Genomic DNA, 21,000 nt, shown 5'->3' on the forward strand with positions numbered 1-21,000 from the left:
TGTCTATTTCTTTACATAAAAATTTCTGAAAGCTTTTTATCCATGTCTATTTCTTTATATAAAAATTTCTTAAACCTATCAATCTATAGTAGTTTTCTTTGAAATAAAAGTTATCTTAAAGTTTTTCATCAATAAAACCAAAAACATTTCATATCATTAAAAAAGTTCAGTCTACTTTTCAAAATTTTAACTATTCTGTTAAAATCAATCTTAGGGTCTATTGTTATATCTACTACAGGACAATTAAATGATGTGGTTCTTAATTAAGTCAAGTTCCACACTGAAAGCAAGAGAAGTTTAACAACACCAAATGTGGTAGCTTAATGTGGGGAATGTTACAAAGGCATACATAATTGTCTCCCCTGTCACAGTCCATCATCACTGGTTACAGAACTAAGGTGTTCCCGCTTGAATTTGGCGGGATCCTTTAGGGAAAGATTAAACATGGAGAACTTTGGATTGTTAGTTACTTCTTTCTCTATTTCCAGAAAGTCTGGTAGTTGGAGGTCATCACCGGTTTTTGTGGTGTACGTCTCTAGCAGTACTAGCCCTTTGCACCTGTCAACAGAAAAAGATCATATATCAATAGTCAATAGTAACATATTTTCTGTGCCTGAAATTTATAACTTAAATTTGAGAATAAATGTTAGTTTGGAGATATTTGGAACTCCTTTTGGAGGAAATAATAGTATTTTATTCAAAATTGTAGGAGTTTGAATACCAGAGTAGTACATAATTGCTGACTTTGTAAGGAATTTTATTACCAACTTTTTACCTAAATAAATCAATTTGAAGTCATAACGGACGTCAAATAACACAGTGATCAGCTTTTACTCAACCTCTTCAGTGATAAAGATTGATGGAGTGCTGTCCTATCAACTCCAATCCAAATACAAATATATCGTTATGGCTGAATTCAATCATTTCATAAATTTTGTTCAAATGACTGCACATTTTTCTAGTTGTCATTTTAATATTGACACTGAAAACTTGTAGACATTTTCCCTGAATTTTTATGAAATTTCTCTTATTTATGTCAGTATGACAATGACCTTTAATCCCTGTAACTCTCTTGCATTAAAACTACTGTTCACTTTAATATCCAACAAAATATCAAAGTTTTTATACTGATAATAAAGAACTGATAACAAAATGACAATGAAATTAAACATTTCTCTACTTTATCCTGTTTATTCTTGGAGACAAATAGTCCTCAAATGACAAAGTAAATACTGGTTAAAAAACCAATCACTAGAACTATACACACAATAATCACTAGAACTACACATACAATAATCACTAGAACTACACATACAATAATCACTAGAACTACACATACAATAATCACTAGAACTATACATACAATAATCAGTAGAACTATACATACAATAATCACTAGAACTACACATACAATAATCACTAGAACTACACATACAATAATCACTAGAACTACACATACAATAATCACTAGAACTACACATACAATAATCACTAGAACTACACATACAATAATCACTAGAACTACACATACAATAATTACTAGAACTATACACTAGAACTATACATACAATAATCACTAGAACTACACATACAATAATCACTAGAACTATACACATACAATAATCACTAGAACTATACATACAATAATCACTAGAACTATACATACAATAATCACTAGAACTATACATACAATAATCACTAGAACTACACATACAATAATCACTAGAACTATACATACAATAATCACTAGAACTATACATACAATAATCACTAGAACTACACATACAATAATCACTAGAACTACACATACAATACGACAAGATATGTATGATGATAGACTGTGTAATACATACTGTTTTAATAATTAGTATCAGTAACAAACTCTATTTCTAGTTCAAGTCAGGTATGAAAAAGCAAACTTACTCAGGTGGGCAAGTATCTTCAAACATGTCCAGATGGAAGTACTGGTTGTTCCACAGGAAACAGCGCCGCTTCTTGTAGATGGATGAGTGTCTCTCATCCCGCTGTGCAAACAGGTTCTGAGGAAGGAAGTTTAAAATATACTCAAAAGTTTTACAACAAAACATTCTCTCTCACAACCTTTCTAACAATTTCTCTACTTCTAGCATGAGACATTTTATATTATATTAAAAAATTAATTGAGTTTCCATGAATGAAAATGGCAACAGCATGGACTGTCACATGCATGTCAGGTAGGAGGAGGTATGCTTACAAGGGGGACAAACAAAAGAGGAATGGTGTTCCTAACAGGAATGGGCAGAGGGAGGGGTGTTCCCACGGGGAGTTGGCAGAGGGATGTTCCCACGGGGAGTTGGCAGATGGGTGTTCCCATGGGTGGGGAGTTGGCAGAGGGATGTTCCCACGGAGAGATGGCAGAGGATGTTCCCACAAGGAAATGGCAGAGGGAGGGGTGTTCCCATGGGGAGTTGGCATAGGGATGTTCCCACGGGGAGTTGGCAGAGGGATGTTCCCATGGGGAGATGGCAGAGGGAGGGGTGTTCCCATGGGGAGTTGGCAGAGGGATGTTCCAACGGGGAGTTGGCAGAGGGAGGGGTGTTCCCATGGGGAGTTGGCATAGGGATGTTCCCACGGGGAGTTGGCAGAGGGATGTTCCCATGGGGAGATGGCAGAGGGAGGGGTGTTCCCATGGGGAGTTGGCAGAGGGATGTTCCAATGGGGAGTTGGCAGAGGGAGGGGTGTTCCCATGGGGAGTTGGCAGAGGGATGTTCCCACGGGGAGATGGCAGAGGGAGGGGTGTTCCCAATGGGAGTTGGCAGAGAGATGTTCCCACGCGGAGATGGCAGAGGGAGGGGTGTTCCCATGGGGAGTTAGCAGAGGGATGTTCCCACGGGGAGATGGCAGAGGGATGTTCCCAAGGGGAGATGGCAGAGGGAGGGGTGTTCCCACGGGGAGTTGGCAGAGGGATATTCCCAAGGGGAGATGACAAATGAAAATGGGTGTTCCAAGGGGAGATGGCAGAGGGAGAACGTGAGGGATGCTCCTGACAGGAATGAAAGAGGTAGGAAGTATTCCCAAAGGGAGTTGGCAGAGGGAGAGGGGTGTTCCCAAGTGGAGTTTGCAGGGAGATGGAGGGGTTCCTAAAAGAAAGTTGGCACAGGGAAGATGGATGGAAGTAGGGTTTCTGTCAAAGGGAATAAGAACTGGATGGAGTGTTCCCAAGGGCAGTTAGTGGATTGAAATCCTTTCATTTCTAATGGAAAAGAACGATGAGCTGTCAAACCTGGATATTCTCATCAACCTTAATCCATACAACATATGGTGTTCTCACCTTGTAGTCTTTGTTAGATATCACCATTCTTAGCTCCACCATTTCGTTGCTTATTTCTGGGCGTCTAATGGTATGAGTATATGTCCAGGAATCTGGCAGGGAAGTAAAATTTATCACTACATAGACATTGGTGAAACCTTCGTATTATAAATGTACAAAGTATTAGGATATGAAATGGTATTAATATTACTGACTTGATAAAGTAACCTTAAGTAACACAAAGTCTGGTCCGGATAGATGACTATTGTCATCATGAGAAACAATACCTGAACATTTTTCAAAATTTTGTGTACCAAAGGTCCTGTATATTTTACATTAGCTAAAATTTTATTTCTCATCTTTTGGTATGTTACATCAGGAATAAAATACTGGATTAAACTAGATTTATACTTGCACCTCCAAAAACAGGGTAAGGTGATTACTGAAAAAAGAGAAAATTCACAAACCGAATATAATGTGTGTAACTTACTGTGCTGGCCCCTTTTCCTGATCCTTGCTTGCATCTTACGACTTGGAGTAACGAGGTAGTCATGTTGTACAGTGAAATCCTGGAACTGTGGAAAATTCTAAAACAGAGAAAATTTTCCATGTCTACAATTAAAGAGTGTACAAAAGACACACAAGTGTGTAGCACTTTTTAATACAAATTTAGAGGTAGATTTACTAGAGCTAAACAATGAACTAAACAGCATCATACAACTGTTTCATCCTTCTTGGCCTCATCAGTGATGCTAAGGACCTAAATTTTGGAGCCTAGGAGGTGATCAAATTCAAAAGTCATCAAAAGAAAAGCCAAAATAAAGATAGGAAGGTGTACTATCCCAAAAATTCAACAAATTTTGCAGTCTTCATATGTCAGATAATATTAGAGCAGCATTAAGTACATGTGTATGTTCTGAACCGTGCTGCTATTCAAATGAATTAAAATATGGTATGCAGGTTCTGGCAAAGCTGAGAGACTAAAATTCCATCAGCAGTGCCTACCAAATGCAATCCCAAAGATTGTATAAAAGACACACAACTGAAGAGCACTATTCAGAGGAGAACATCTGTGACACAAGCCAGTATTATATACATACTGCTTACCACAGTTCCATAGTGACAACTTCCAATACTCTGATTGGGTGATAAAAAAAGTCACAACATTCAACGTTTAAATCAAATGAATCATTTTTGACTGAAACAAATTTTCAGCGTTGGATTTAACAGAACTACCGGAAATATTCGCGTATAGTGTGCACTCGCGTATAGTGCGCAGGTACTTTTTGGAGATCAGATTAAAAAAAAAAAAAATCTACAGAAAAATTAATTGACTGGTCACTGCGACGAAACATTTGATGTGGTCTGATCCATTGATAATTAGGAAACCACAATGAGCATGACCCTAACACATGTAATTACCTTAAGTAAACAAATTTACCCAGGTGACTTAACAAGCATGAAAGGCTTGGCTGATTGTATAATTAACGGTTAATGACAGTTAACACATTGAGTATGAGGAGACTGATGACACCCGGCTTGGGCTAAACGCATACTATTGGTCAGAAAACGATGTTGTTTTAACTGTCTGAACATTTTCAATCCTACCTTGTCCCCATAAAAGCAGGTGGTTTGTTCAGTATAGGCATGATCTTTCATGGTATCTGTACCCACCGCGGTATCTGAAGGTATTTAATGATAGATTGTTTACACCGACTTCGACATGGGGAAACTGCGAACGCCATTTGACTACGCCGAGAGACTGGAGTTTCGTGCCGCCGGTCGCCACTTTGACATTCCAGAGTAAAAAAAATCAAGGCACAGAAGAAAGAAAAGACCGTCTTAAGTCCCAACCACTCACCAGAAGGGCTGACATAGGTGCGACAGCGAAACACCCAGAGATGGAGAGAGAGAGCTGTTCAACTTTGTATGCGATCGCCGATATCCCGGCATCGCTGCCAGTACAACAGAACTGCGCGTGCGGGCCATGCAGATCAAGAGAAGTCATGGGGTCACCAACTTTGGGCATCGGTGGGATGGGCTGTCCGATTTATGAACAGAACGACAATCGCCTAAAAACTTCCGGATTCATTGAATTCCACAGATACATCATCAAAATGAGGCAGAAATTCAGACACTACTATAGTCCCGACCAATAGTAAGACCGACGGGAAACGAAAAAAAATTAGATTCACCGTAATGCTAGCGTGAATGGCAGATGATTAAAACATTCGAAATTTATTTTATTTTTTTGTTGTTTTTATCTCCAAACTGTCATATAAGACCGACTTTTACATATAACTATGTGAAGGGAGGTAATCCAATATGGCGGATGCAGAACTTGGGAATGATAACCCCAGGAATGGCATGTACCTGCGTATAGTGCGCACCCCCTTTTTGACACGACAGTTTCAGCTTATACGCGAATATTTGCGGTAATAAACAAGTATCATTTCCATGTGAACTACTTTTTTGTCAATAATATGATTGCATTAACCATGCAGCAAAGACAGGTTCTGTTCACAGACAGACCAAGGCTTTCCCATGGTTTCAGCATGTGGGGAGTCTACTTCCTGCCACACTTGCTGAATATAAATATTCTAAATATACATATCACACTTTGCTTTATATCACATTTCACTCTGATAAAATCAACATATGACATTATGAGGCATGTTAAGTTGAGTGCAATCTTACCTGTAAATCACCCACTTTTTTAACCAGAAACTTTCTCTTTTTACTGTTGGAGCTGAGACGGTCCTGGACATCTATCCCCAGTCTGTTACATACTGCCTGTAAACCATAATCATAATTATTGTATGACCTGACAATAACACATGACCAACAAGTGTTCTAGTTTTTCTTTTCACAATTTCTAACCAGGAGTACCATAGGAGAGAAGCTAGGTATAAAGCCCATTCTAGACCAAAGTAATCTCAAACATGGTTTTCAAAAAGAATATGACAATAAGAGGCCCAATGGGCCTACAACACCCATCTGGTATATACATGCAAGCCAAATATCATGCCTTCTCAGCTTTTTAGTTCATGAAAAGAAGTCATTAAATGCTCTAAAAACATAAATCAAGGTCATTTATTTTTCCAAACTTTGTCAGTATTCATCCTAGGAACATACAGACCAAATATCATGCCTCTAGGCCTTTTAGTCCATGAGAAGAAGTTGATTAAATCTTTTTACAAATATGACTCCTGTGACCTTGAATATAGGTCAAGGTCAATTTTTTTGCGAACTTTGCCCAGCTTCATCCTAGGAACTTACCAGCCAAATATCAATGCATTTGGTTCATTGGTTATTGAGAAGTTATTTAAAGGAAAAAGTTGATGCCATACAGTGGATTGCTGATAGATGAGGGATGCTGTACCACAGCAAAGTTCACATGGCCCTTCAGGCCAGGTGGGCTAAAATTATTCATTGGTGGGAATAAAAGCTGAACTGCATAATATCGATATATTGTATTTAACAATTACCTGTTTCAGGACTTAGGTTATTTTTTTTTAACTACTAGGCACTGTGCCAAGTGTCAAAAACATCCACTCATTACTCAGAATATTTTAATGTACACCAAGCAGATATATAAAGAGCAATAAATTTTCATCTCAATTCTTCAAATATATTGTTTATGTTTTTCTAAGCACTTGCAAATTTTATCACAAAATGAAAAAGTACTTTTTCATGTACTAATTGATGCAATGTTACTGGCGATGTTTGAGAACTCCTGTTGGAGTCTGATACCTTACATTTTGTCCTATGGTAGGATAGTGCAGATTGACAAAATACTGGAGTTGACACCTCAGAGAATTCTGAGACAATGAGCTTTCTTTGTCTATGTTGAAGCTGATAATTCCCAAATAGATGGCAGTAAAGCAATTGGTCAGTTACAGACCGTGTACAAGATAAGTAGGGGTCAAACATTCTTTATATGGTTAGGGCATTTGAGGTCAAGTGAATAGAAATTAATTTAATATATTGTTCTTGAAAGGGAGGAGAATTGTTACCCGCTGAGTTTAAATTACTGGTGAGGTACTGAAAATGTGACTGACCTATTCATGAAAGTGTCTGCAAGGTAGTTGCATTTGTGAAAAGGAGTAAGGATATAGGTGAGCATACGGCACTAAATGGTTTGACCTCTGTGTTACCATGGCGTCGGGATGTTGAGACATCATGACCCTATCTTTCTTAATTTAACTCTAAATTGTATTATGATACTTACTGATATCATTCGGTTTATTTTCTCCTCAAAGTTTGAACTGTTATCTATCACATCAAAGTAGGGATGACCTACCCAGGCCTGTACAAACAAAAATGTAACACCACTCTCATACAAATTATACATACAGGTTTATATACATAACACATAACCAGGTCTAGTATTATCTTTATAAATATAATCAGTTAATGCAAAAATGTATATTTTGTGAATCATACTAAAAATCAACAAAAAAATTGTAATAAATTTTCTTATTTCAATAACCTAATATTATGTGGTTACACAAAAGAATCATTTTGTTCTAAATGGAGAAAAAAACAAGCAAGAAACAAATTTAAACAAGCAATATTTTCACAGCGAAGATAGAGTGAAAACGATGACGATCACATACCCCTGCTGTAATTTTGTCAAGCTGGCGAGCACCTTCTAAGTCTTCATGCCTTGTTCCATGCCCTGCCACAGTATAAAAGGGCTCAGCTCCGTTTGCTGCTGACACCATATGTATGATTTGATTGTAGCGATTATCGCGGATATCTACTTCGTCCCAATCATTGTCCCCCTTCATCCTCTTCCAATCCTCTTTATCAACATCTACAGAAACATATTACAACATTTGATTAAATCTGAAGCAAATTAAAGACCCCTGCTACTGGCTGAATATCCTCACCCTACACCTGGTTGTTACACATAAAAACCATTAACCAACTGTCTTTTACATATAATATACTTTGGCAAAGTTTGCAATTGAAGCAAAACTGCAAAAATTAAGCCCTGCAATTTTAAACATACATTATGTGGATAATGAACACCAGTTTTCATACAAGATGTATCATTTGTTGTATTATAGAATAACAACTGTACCTACAGTTTATCCTGAATCTATGTCTATAGTACATACAGCTATCATGGGTTTTGTTAATATATGGTTAAATTCAGTGTAAAGGTCAATTTACTTCCTAGAGAGTTTGGTGCTAAGGAGTTTGTGTTTTGTGAATGACATACTCCAGGTCTGTAGAGTGTGTAAATTCTATGAATGTGTCACCTTTTATAGAAAGCCATGCAACCTTTTAACTAAATGTGATCAACCGTCACATTGCTACATGTGGGTGATTACATTGTGTGAAGAGCCATGGTCAGAATTAATTATAAAACATGCACATCTTCTCACCTGGAAACAAGGTAGGAAACTACGTTAGAATTGTGAACATTACATATTAATAATGTATTATTTGTAATGTCTTGTGTAACATACATTATAAATTAATCATGGTTTCTGTCACCTAAAGCTAGCAGTTGGCTTGTTCACTATACAGAAAGTCAAATTAATGTTATATAAACATCCGTTTTGGCTAAATAAACAACCAGATGTGGGACTCCCTACATGATTTATCTGAAGACAATGCCCTCTGAATTTTACAATGGTAACTGGCAAAAATAAATTGGTAAGAACTAAATATATTAGTGAAATCATGAATGTTAATAGCCACAAAAGAAATTTGGTTACAGCAGCCATTTCAAAAATTGAATGCATAGATCTAGTGAACACTGCTGAAATATAAATTCCAGTCGTTCATTTGAACAAACTTGATAGTTCTTCATCCCAATTATATAATAGAATGTTACTTTTGACACTTTGAGACCATGAAAATAGTGTTGATGTAAATGGTGTTTGGTTCAATGCTCCCTATCCTGGTGGTTTTTGTTTCCAAGGAAGCTGGGAAACCGACCAGTCTATGCTGTTGTATTCCTGGGCAAGACACTTTACCCATATTGCTCTGGATAGCATGCGACTGGCCTCCCATATGTTGTTCTGTGAGGTAACCAGCAGCTACTACAAAAATATCTCACCTTGAAATGACTCTGGCTGGTCAATAAAACTAACTTATCAAGGTCTTTCACAAGGTCATGAACAAACTCCTTTTGATTACATATTTTTGTTAAGGTCACCTATTTGCCCTAAAGTCTCAAGTCATTCCTTGGAACAATCTGGACACCATCCATCACTGATAGATTATAAATTTTGGTAAGTTTGAAGTATAATAGCGTAAAATCCAGCATAATGTGTGATATGCTTTGTAAACATCAATAAGACCAATTTTTATAAATAATGAATTAAATCCTTAGTCCAATGATAAGTCTCAATTCACACTCTGCATACTAATTAAACCAATGCTAACTTCCGTTTATACACATGGAAACAAACATGTGTTCATGGCTTCTGCTTCATCACGATATCCGACATGGAGGACAACAAAATGAAACTTGCTCTTTTCTTAACAACTGAATTTGTAAGTGTTTCAAAAGACAATCATATTATAATTGATATCTTTTTCAATATCCAAAACAGCCCATTCATCATCTTTGCCAATCGTTAGTTTTCTGTCTTGCTAGTTACTATCATGTTTTCAAACACTTTGTCCTGGTTCTGTATGATATTTACTCAGATAGTTTGGATAAATATATACAGTAATTATCTTATTTATTATTGTTGTTCATAAATAAATTGTATATATGTGTCAGTTTTCAGTACTAGATAGTCCTGACATTCAATGATGATGGCCCTCAAAGAATCTTTAATTCTAACTTTACCTTGAAAGAAAACTTGAAAATCCTATAGTTCAATAATGGACATTTATTTTTTCTTTGAAAAATACTGTGCACATTATGTCAGTTTTCACAGTACTTGATCGTCTCATAATGACAACACGCATGTATGGCACTATTTTTCAAATGGCAGCATTGTATATAGCATACTGCCACTAGGGGTCACAGGTAAATTGTTTGACAATTTGGACGAATCAGAATGATAGGATTGAATGTAACATCTACTTCCAAAGGCTGTGACCATGTGACAAAGTCTTCCAAAGGCCTGACATCTTGTAAAATGAGGTTATATATATATTAGAGATATTAAGCTGTAACTACATTTGTATCGGTTTCTATACTCACACGCTGAAGCATCCATTAGGCCTCTATCACAGATGACTAGACAATTTTGTTTGGATTGTTTAGCTAAATCAAAGAATGTGTTTTCTATCTGGATCATGGTCTTCAGTAGATTCTCCTGGAACTTGTAGGCTAAATAGAAAAGTAAATATTTCACATGTTGTTACACTCATCTGATGTTCTAGTCAATAAAATTGAATTAGTAGATTCTTAGTTACAGATTGATGCCTTTCATTTTTAATCAGAAATGAGATACTAATTTCACTTGCAGCAATAGGCATGATATAATATTGTCCATTTTTCTCTTTCATTACAGTATTCTTAAAGAGCCAGACCCACTCCTCGACCGATATTATTTTATATAAAAAAGAAAATTAATGATTTTCTATTTTTCTCGGGTAGTAAAAGTTCTGACTAACCCTGCAATTTTAAAGTAAATTGCTACCAATCTAACGTAATAAATAGTTTTAAAAAAGAATTCGAAATGACTCCGTGCTAATTCATAATTATGCAGGAAGTCCTGCCCTCTGACACAAGCGCAAAGAACTGTAAATAAATCTGCCATCTTCCAACATGGCAGAAAGTGTGCGAGGGAAGCGAGGAAGAAAACGTGTTTTGACGGATTCTGAAGCGAAAAGCATTGAAAGATGTTATCAATACATATGTTAGAGGATTTCCATACAGGATATATAGAGTATTGATTGCATTTATCGGTAAAATCTCTTTACAAGCGATGTCACAAGGACGTATTTCTCACCTCTTCCTCCATTTTTGTGACTTTTCCTCATCAATATTCATATCCTGGTGTTCATTAATGGGACTAATTCCGGCACCGATATCTCCTGTACCATTTCCATTTCAAGTTCGAAACTTTATACAAGTCTTTATTTATATATTATCTTTTAGTATACAACAACATTTCCAGTCAATAAAATATGAAAAAATATCTGTAACAGAGTGGGTCTCCTCCATAAACTGGCATGGTGTATAGTTCTAGTTTGGCCATTAGGAAAATATTTAATAACTAAAACATTAAATTTAAGCCAATTAAAATTGTATCGCCTTTTCTAAATTCTCAAAACCTGTAACTCAATGTGTGTACATACCCTGGTCCTTTGAAAGATTTGTAAACTTCACTCCCCCACTAAAATAGAAAATTAAACCTATTGTTCACATTCCTTAACTGTAATAGATTTACCTCCTGAAGACATACAGGTGGTATCATTTAAGATAAAGAAGTCTGAAGCCTCTCATTGATATACATATATCTATAGTTTATACTTTAAAATAAAACTTAATGCTTGTTCTACAAAGTTTGCAATGTTTACTTTTCGTCAATTAAAAAAAAAAAAAGAAGAAACATTCTGAAGAATAGAAGAGCAATGAACATGTTAAGTATAGAGTACGTACTGGTTCATATCTCATTCTTATAGGTTAGAATACACTGTCACACAGTCTTTAAGCAGCATCTAAATACCCATATACAATTTACATATAAACAAACCTACCTCATCAGTACAAAAGCCGTCTCTGGAGATCTGTACACCTATAAACCACACAAACACATATGTATTCCTGATCATATGAATTTCACACAAGTGAATAAAATAACACAAAAACATACCTACTACGTTATCAATGACATAACCTTTACTGCAACGACTTCACATAAATCTTTATATCATCATCAGTCTATAAAAAAGTTACCATAGTTTTTATAGAAATATATACAAAACAGCCTACAATTGATATGATTGGACAACAAATGTTCAATAAGGGGCAATAATTGAAAGCTTATGTGCTGCTATTGTAAATATCAAATTAAAAATGTAATTTTTGGAAGTTATCTGAAAATAAACAAAAAAAATAAGTAAATGTTTCTTGTCTTCAAATGATTGTTTCAACCCCTTTAAATACAATTGTTTTAATTCTATATTTTTTAATGATACAAAATCTCTCTTTTGTTTTTTCTAAACTATAATCATGATTAGAGGAAGGTTCCATTTCAGATACCAAAGTGTGGACTGATGCTGCCAACAGAGAGATTTACAGATCATGAATTCAGGTTTATAGCTCTATGATCAGCTTAACTTAGTAGTGAGTATAGACAGATATACACAAGTTTAAACCAAATTTCTGGATACAGACCTGCCATCCTATACTTTCAAAGAAGGTACTCAAACGTGACTGTCCAGTTGTTTTACCTCCACAAGGTCCTGCAAAAAACAAAACATTCATATTAGACACAATTATCAATTTGGTGATGGGATGTTAACAAGTTAGATAATTATAACTTGATTACATGATGGTGCTGTCATTATTATACACATGTACTAATAATACACGATGGTGCTGTCATTATTATATGTACTGATAATACATGATGGTGCTGTCATTATTATATGTACTGATAATACATGATGGTGCTGTCATTATTATATGTACTGATAATACATGATGGTGCTGTCATTATTATATGTACTGATAATACACGATGGTGCTGTCATTATTATATGTACTGATAATACATGATGGTGCTGTCATTATTATATGTACTGATAATACACGATGGTGCTGTCATTATTATATGTACTGATAATACACGATGGTGCTGTCATTATTATATGTACTGATAATACATGATGGTGCTGTCATTATTATATGTACTGATAATACACGATGGTGCTGACTGATAATACACGATGGTGCTGTCATTATTATACACATGTACTGATAATACACGATGGTGCTGTCATTATTATACACATGTACTGATAATACACGATGGTGCTGTCATTAATATATGTACTAATAATACATGATGGTGTTGTCATTATTATATGTACTGATAATACATGATGGTGTTGTCATTATTATATGTACTGATAATACATGATGGTTCTGTCATTATTATATGTACTGATAATACATGATGGTGCTGTCATTATTATACACATGTACTAATAATACATGATGGTGCTGTCATTATTATACACATGTACTGATAATACATGATAGTGTTGTCATTATTATATGTACTAATAATACATGATGGTGCTGTCATTATTATACACATGTACTGATAATACACGATGGTGCTGTCATTATTATACACATGTACTGATAATACACGATGGTGCTGTCATTATTATATGTACTAATAATACATGATGGTGTTGTCATTATTATATGTACTAATAATACATGATGGTGCTGTCATTATTATACACATGTACTGATAATACATGATGGTGCTGTCATTATTATACACATGTACTGATAATACATGATGGTGTTGTCATTATTATATGTACTGATAATACACGATGGTGCTGTCATTATTATACACATGTACTGATAATACACGATGGTGCTGTCATTATTATATGTACTAATAATACATGATGGTGTTGTCATTATTATACACATGTACTGATAATACACGATGGTGCTGTCATTATTATACACATGTACTGATAATACACGATGGTGCTGTCATTATTATATGTACTAATAATACACGATGGTGCTGTCATTATTATATGTACTGATAATACATGATGGTGCTGTCATTATTATATGTACTGATAATACATGATGGTGTTGTCATTATTATACACATGTACTGATAATACACGATGGTGCTGTCATTATTATACACATGTACTGATAATACACGATGGTGCTGTCATTATTATATGTACTAATAATACATGATGGTGCTGTCATTATTATATGTACTGATAATACACGATGGTGCTGTCATTATTATATGTACTGATAATACATGATGGTGTTGTCATTATTATATGTACTAATAATACACGATGGTGCTGTCATTATTATACACATGTGCTGATAATACACGATGGTGCTGTCATTATTATATGTACTGATAATACACTATGATGCTGTCATTATTATACACATGTGCTGATAATACATGATGGTGCTGTCATTATTATATGTACTGATAATACATGATGGTGCTGTCATTATTATACACATGTACTGATAATACATGATGGTGCTGTCATTATTATACACATGTACTGATAATACATGATGGTGCTGTCATTATTATATGTACTGATAATACATGATGGTGCTGTCATTATTATACACATGTACTGATAATACATGATGGTTCTGTCATTATTATACACATGTGCTGATAATACATGATGGTGTTGTCATTATTATATGTACTAATAATACATGATGGTGTTGTCATTATTATATGTACTGATAATACATGATGGTGCTGTCATTATTATATGTACTGATAATACATGATGGTGCTGTCATTATTATATGTACTGATAATACATGATGGTTCTGTCATTATTATACACATGTGCTGATAATACATGATGGTGCTGTCATTATTATATGTACTGATAATACATGATGGTGCTGTCATTATTATATGTACTGATAATACACGATGGTTCTGTCATTATTATACACATGTGCTGATAATACACGATGGTGCTGTCATTATTATACACATGTACTGATAATACACGATGGTGTCGTCATTATTATACACATGTACTGATAATACACGATGTTGCTGTCATTATTATCAACATGTACTGATATATAGAAGATATGTCAGAGATTTATAACCTAGATCCAAGATAATGTAAATATCAATAAAAGGAAGCCTTTGAAAGCATCACATAATTCCCATCCTCCAAAATGCAAGCCTTGGTATAATCAACATATAAAGGATTATATCTAAAACTAGATATAATTATCCAGTATATGTGAAGTTTGATGAAAAGGCATGAGCTAGAGAGACACCCCTCCCCTCTCCACTACCCCCACCTACTCTTTGATACTACAATTCATCATCTAAATTTGTAGATTGATCTGACATCCGGTTGAAAAAAAAAGTATCCAGTGTATGTTTCCTAATATGAATCACCTAACTTTTTTGTAATCCATATTTTGACATTTCCAATTTATTCTGGTTTCATATCCCAAGGTTTATAACATTACTACATACGGGACCTGTATGACCCCTGTGACAGTGATGTACAATGAGCTAGCTGGTCTACATTAATCTCCCAGTTACTGTGTCACACACTATATCGTATGTACATTCAGAAATATAAGTATAAACGTTAAACCTACTCTTGTTTCTTGTAAAAACACAGACTTTCTGTTCACATTTCTGTCACCAACATTAATTCCAAAAATAGGAACGAGACACTTTCATTTATTATGTATGTAGCTAGAGACTCTATGAGATATAGAAAGCTGCTTTAATGAGTTTTTGAAATGTTGTATATATCCAATATACAACATAAAAGCTGTGTGAATGTTGTTATAAACATGGTGTACAGGGATATTGATAGACATTCATCCGAACGTCCTCGAGCCGTTGTCTTAAAACTCTTGGATATTTTGCATTTTCAGAAAACAGGGAGCCCACAGAAACGTGTGAAAATGAAAGGAGTTTGTGAACAATATTAAGATGCTGACGAGAACAAAGGGGAATTTTTTAAATATTGTTGAATCAAAATTTTATTCAAGACAACACAATTTCATGATGTGATTTTCATGCCTAACATTTCAAGTTAAAAAGAAATTGGTTGAAAACTAAGGGAAGAAATATCTGGACAGAATAAAAAGGCAGAAAAAAGAACCCCAATGCTATTATTGCTTTCAAAAATTGTAAAAACATGATGACAGTAAGAACAGCATAATATTATGTGAAGGTTATATACCAAGTTTCAGGGAAATTGGTATGTAACTGTTGAGGAAGATTTCCATATAAATTACAATGCTAAAAAACAAAGAGCAATAACTTCTTCAAAAATTATTGAAGCAAACTGCTGAGAAGTAAAATACTACTTCATGTCTTGGTGATTTACGCCTACCAAGTTTGAATGAAAGTATGCCCTAATGACACTGTTTTGACAGATAGCAGCATTGTTTATACAATGTAGGATATGGCTGCAAACATATGGCACTGGTAATCTGTTGGAATATTTCAACCAATAAGTCGACTAGGATTGGTAATATCAGCTAGTTCCAAAGGTTGTGACAATAGGTTGAAACCTTGGTAATCTGTTGGAATATTTCAATAAGACAGCTAGGATTGGTAGTAACTGCTCGTTCCAAAGGCTGTGACAATAGGTTGTAACCTGTGTTACCTTTTGCATTAAAATTGATTGAAAATTAATAGAGATTATCTTCAGACAAGATTGACATCATGAAAACAAGAAACGGCAGTAACACTTCCAAATATGGCTGAATCGAAACTGATGTTCAGAAAACACAACTTCATGTTATGGTGAAAATTTTAAATAGGCTTAAAATAAATTGCTCAACCACTCAACAGAAGATATATTTGGTTCATAAAGGTATTTTATGCAAACTTGAAATCATGTTCTTTATACATGCTACTGTACAAATGCCACTACTCCAGACCCATTGCTTCAGATCTTAACTCATTTGACATAAGAGTTCTTGAATATAGGTCACGATCAATTATTTGGATAAATCGGTAGCCCTTTATCCACTTATGTTAAAGAACCAACATCAACATTTTGGTTACTGAAAAGAAGTTGTTCAAAATATTTCAACTCATTTGAAAACTGTTGAGAGAAGATCTCTGGACAGATAAAATGTTATGCAGACTGGCAACACCATACCAAATATGACCTCCGGGCATCTGAAAATCAAACAGAAAAAACTGGCCACAAGTCAATGTCTCTTATAACTCTATACAGCATACAGTTTGTAATATGGTGGAACTGTCCTTCTCTACAGGTAGTAAAATGTAGTACAAAAGGAACTAATTTACTTCCACTTCCATCAAGGAAACCACAAAGCATGTATTTTACATCCTATGACCCCTTATTAATAGCCAGTCACATAGCCACCAACATAGTCATGAATCTCTTCTTAATTCACATTACAGCAAATGATAAGGCTACTATTGAACTTATGAAATTAAGCAAACATTGAAACTCCGAATTGGAAACATTGTTTTGAGCTCAATGATCTGTATTATGAAGACTTCTGTTAGTCCTTGGGCAATGAATTTCCTTTTTGAATGAAAAGATTAATCCTTATCATAGGGTCTTGATTTTCACTAAAATCTAACATACAGGTCCTAAACGGTGCTATATCAGAATGGACCAAAGATATCCCAAGATCAACAGAAAAAGTTAATGCTTGTAATACAAGAGATCCGAGAGGGATCTTGGCATCCACCATTGTTTAATAATAATAAACTTTATTTATTTTACAACAAATGTGAAACAAGTTATGTCAACTTATACTAATCACTCTTGTTGGCCCGGATGTAAGCGCGCGAGGGGTCTTATTGTGGGAGGAAACCAGAGTACTCGCAGAAAACCCACGTGGTCGGGCAGGTGACCCCTTACCTTTTCATGTCCGTTCCAAGAATCGAAACCCGGTCGGCTAGGTGAAAGGCGAGTGCGTTATCACTGCGCCACCCAACCACCATTGTTTGATCTTTGTTCTTCAAAACGTTGATCTTTTTTCTTTCTTTTCTCCTTATATTATTTTTTTCTCTCTCTCTCAATTTTTTGAGATTTGAAATTACTCTCAAGAAATAATGATAATAAACTTTAACTGTCAAATCCAAGATGGTTACCTGTCAGCCATTTTTATTATCTAATCAGTTTCAAAACCAAAAGGGACCATGGGGATTTTATGTTAGAAATATGAGAAAGATCCATCCAGTACTTCTCAAGAAGTAGAGAGAGATTATTCTTGTGTAAGATGGCAATGAAAGCACATGTATAGTATCTGATTTATACACTGGTTGTACAAGGAAGCTCGGTGGAGTATTGAAATCTGATGCAATACCAATATTACAGAAAGTCATGAATAAATGCTAATTGGGAGAAGTGATTATATAGATACCAGGTCTTTAATGGGAAGATCCTGAAAATACATGTTTATATAATGAAAGCATCGGATAACAGTAATAATTTGTATAAAGAGAAATTTACAGTTTGAATATACATATATATATACATAAATTTAATATTCTGTACATGTGTGTTTCAATGTAGATTGCAGCACTCTTTTAAAATAATTCAAATGCATTTTAACATTTCATTGAATAGAATTTGAATAGATTTTATTGGTGAATATATATCATATATGACTTCAATAAATTTTATAAAGTAAACTACTGAATAGGTATTTCAGACATTTTCAATATACCGGTGTATCAGTTCAGGAACAGTTTTAGTATGTATTTTATGTAAATACATTGGTGCATTACTAGCAAACAACAGGCATGACCACAATAACAAGAGGCCCAGAGGGCCTGTATCGCTCACCTGTATCTGTGCATATGTTCCACAGTAGATGCTTAAAGCAATATGACAAATTACTCCATATGGGCTCTGTCTTTTCGTAGTCAACCCCCTCATCTGTGCAATGTTGAATTGAGACTTTCTTATGATGTTTCCAGTAAAATATAATTGATAGCTTTCTTTTAAATCAAGGAAAGAAGATGGCAAACAATATAGCAGAAAAACTCTTAGAGCTGGACGGATGACCCAGGACAGCAGAAGCTTACTTGCCCTTTGTCCTTGTGACCTTGAATATGGGTCAAGGTCATTTCTTTTCTCAAATATTATCGGGCATCATTAAGATTCGAATTTGGCATAATATCACTATCCTAGATAATTGGTCAGTCAGAAAAAGTTGTTTAAAGGTTTTACCATATTTGACCACTGTGACCTTGAATATGGGTCAAGGTGATTTCATTTTGCAAACTTTCTTGGGCTTGATCAAACAAACCTTCCAGCCAAATATGGTAACTCTACGCCTTTCGGTATTTCAGAAGAAGTTGTTTAAATAAAAAGTTGACGGACGCAGGACGGACGGACGGATGCCAACAGACAGACGACAGACGCCACACTATGGCATAAGCCCTTTGGGCCAGGTGAGCTAAAAATGTGTTTCCTGGTACCATACTAACCCTCACTTTTTATTGCAGTTCTCAAAGTCACACTGTTTAAGTCTTAACCATCCTCCTTAAGTAACTCTTACAGAAATATTCTGTATAATATAACTGTTTACCTATCTACCTTCCAGAATTTTTCAAACATCTAAAAGGAAACAAACATTTTTTAGTTTGGCCTTCGCTTTAACTACTACAAATACCACTGACTTTCTCTTTGGAATATTCCTTCATTCATCTAATCACATTTTTATCTCTTTTTCTGACAGCTACATACCTAAGTGTACATTTTAAATAAATATACTATGTCACATTAAACTAACATTGAATACTTCATTAACAAGTTACATGTTCTGTAACATTGTATTATCAGTCTATTACTAAGCTGTGGACATCATAACTTAAAATCTCTAACTTCACTGATCTGTCATCTACATACATATCTGGTTTTTGTTGTTTATGTATTGCATGCCCCTGTATCTCAATATCATCAGGATTAAACAAATAGGCCAACGTACATACAGAGAAATGAAGCCTAACACAAATTCAAAATTTTAACATGACAAAATTGATCAGAGTTCAATCAGTTTATTGTAAGTGATATTAGAATCTGAAATGTGTGTTTGAATTGCCATACACAGATATAAGTAAAGTCCAGATTTGGTTTTGACAGCTAAAATAAAGCTCAACACTAAGATAAACAGAAAAAATTAACATAGACCAATTAATTTACAAAGTCCAATTAACTAAAAACTGTGTAGGTGAAATAAGAATGTGAAATGTGTGTTGGGATGATCATACATAGATATAAGAATACTACAGGTTAAGTTATGACAGCTTACATACTTTGAAAGCAATAAAGCTTAACACTGAGCTAACTGAAACTCAACTTTTCTAGAATTAGAGAAAAACATACACAATAAATTCAATTGCACATCACATCAACATTGTTGATCAGATATTTTACTAAAAAGGAAAAAAGATCAAAGCCGACAAGCTGCCTACGTAAAGATACATGCACAGTAATTACATAAATCAATAGATTCATGTTTCGTGCTCAATGAACAGAATTATCTGACAATCCCAGGAAAATCAATCTCGTAGTTTTTGTGTGTTATATGGTATCATATATTGTAAAACACATCATGAAACCCATAGAATTGTTTCTGCATCAACAAGAACAAAACTTACATGATGCGTTACTACAATAATCAACGGATAAATAGATATAAAACAGAAATATTGTTCAGTATGGTTTTCAGATAGCATTATATCAAACAAGAAAATTTTGTGGAAACGGCATTATAAGTTCAAGTATTATTTTATATGCAAACTTTGGGTGTAAAACTTTCCTTTACATTTTGTAAACAATCTCATCTGCAGATGCTGCAGTGACAAAAAAAACCGGAGATCCTAGAAGGATTTTGGCAGGAACTTGGCACACATCATTGTTTGTTCTTTATTTGTTCTTTCTATTTCTGTTTTTAATTACATGAAATTCAGAAAAATCCTTCTTAGAAATACTGATCATAAAATTTAAATGCCAAATTCATGATGGTCTTTTCCCAGGCA

General features: G+C 34.7%; 1 protein-coding gene across 1 annotated transcript in view; it reads right to left on the reverse strand.

Moving 5' to 3' along the window:
• Positions 1 to 301: 301 nt before the first annotated feature.
• The window catches only part of LOC132561858 (TRPL translocation defect protein 14-like), a 35,115-nt gene continuing 14,416 nt past the window's right edge, over positions 302 to 21,000 (reverse strand). Inside the window, exons 2-12 of the mRNA XM_060226566.1 lie at positions 12,612 to 12,679; positions 11,972 to 12,009; positions 11,570 to 11,607; positions 10,467 to 10,595; positions 7,909 to 8,108; positions 7,521 to 7,598; positions 5,987 to 6,082; positions 3,780 to 3,876; positions 3,311 to 3,402; positions 1,924 to 2,039; positions 302 to 558 (exon numbers count right to left, since the gene is read on the reverse strand). Of these exons, the coding sequence (XP_060082549.1) occupies positions 366 to 558; positions 1,924 to 2,039; positions 3,311 to 3,402; positions 3,780 to 3,876; positions 5,987 to 6,082; positions 7,521 to 7,598; positions 7,909 to 8,108; positions 10,467 to 10,595; positions 11,570 to 11,607; positions 11,972 to 12,009; positions 12,612 to 12,679 (1,145 nt within the window). The 3' untranslated portion in view covers positions 302 to 365. The remainder of the gene's footprint in view (positions 559 to 1,923; positions 2,040 to 3,310; positions 3,403 to 3,779; positions 3,877 to 5,986; positions 6,083 to 7,520; positions 7,599 to 7,908; positions 8,109 to 10,466; positions 10,596 to 11,569; positions 11,608 to 11,971; positions 12,010 to 12,611; positions 12,680 to 21,000) is intronic.

Source organism: Ylistrum balloti, unplaced genomic scaffold (assembly GCF_031769215.1).
Source record: "Ylistrum balloti isolate Yb309-2 unplaced genomic scaffold, AGI_CSIRO_Ybal_v1 Utg371292, whole genome shotgun sequence".
NCBI classification, from domain to species: Eukaryota; Metazoa; Mollusca; class Bivalvia; order Pectinida; family Pectinidae; genus Ylistrum; species Ylistrum balloti.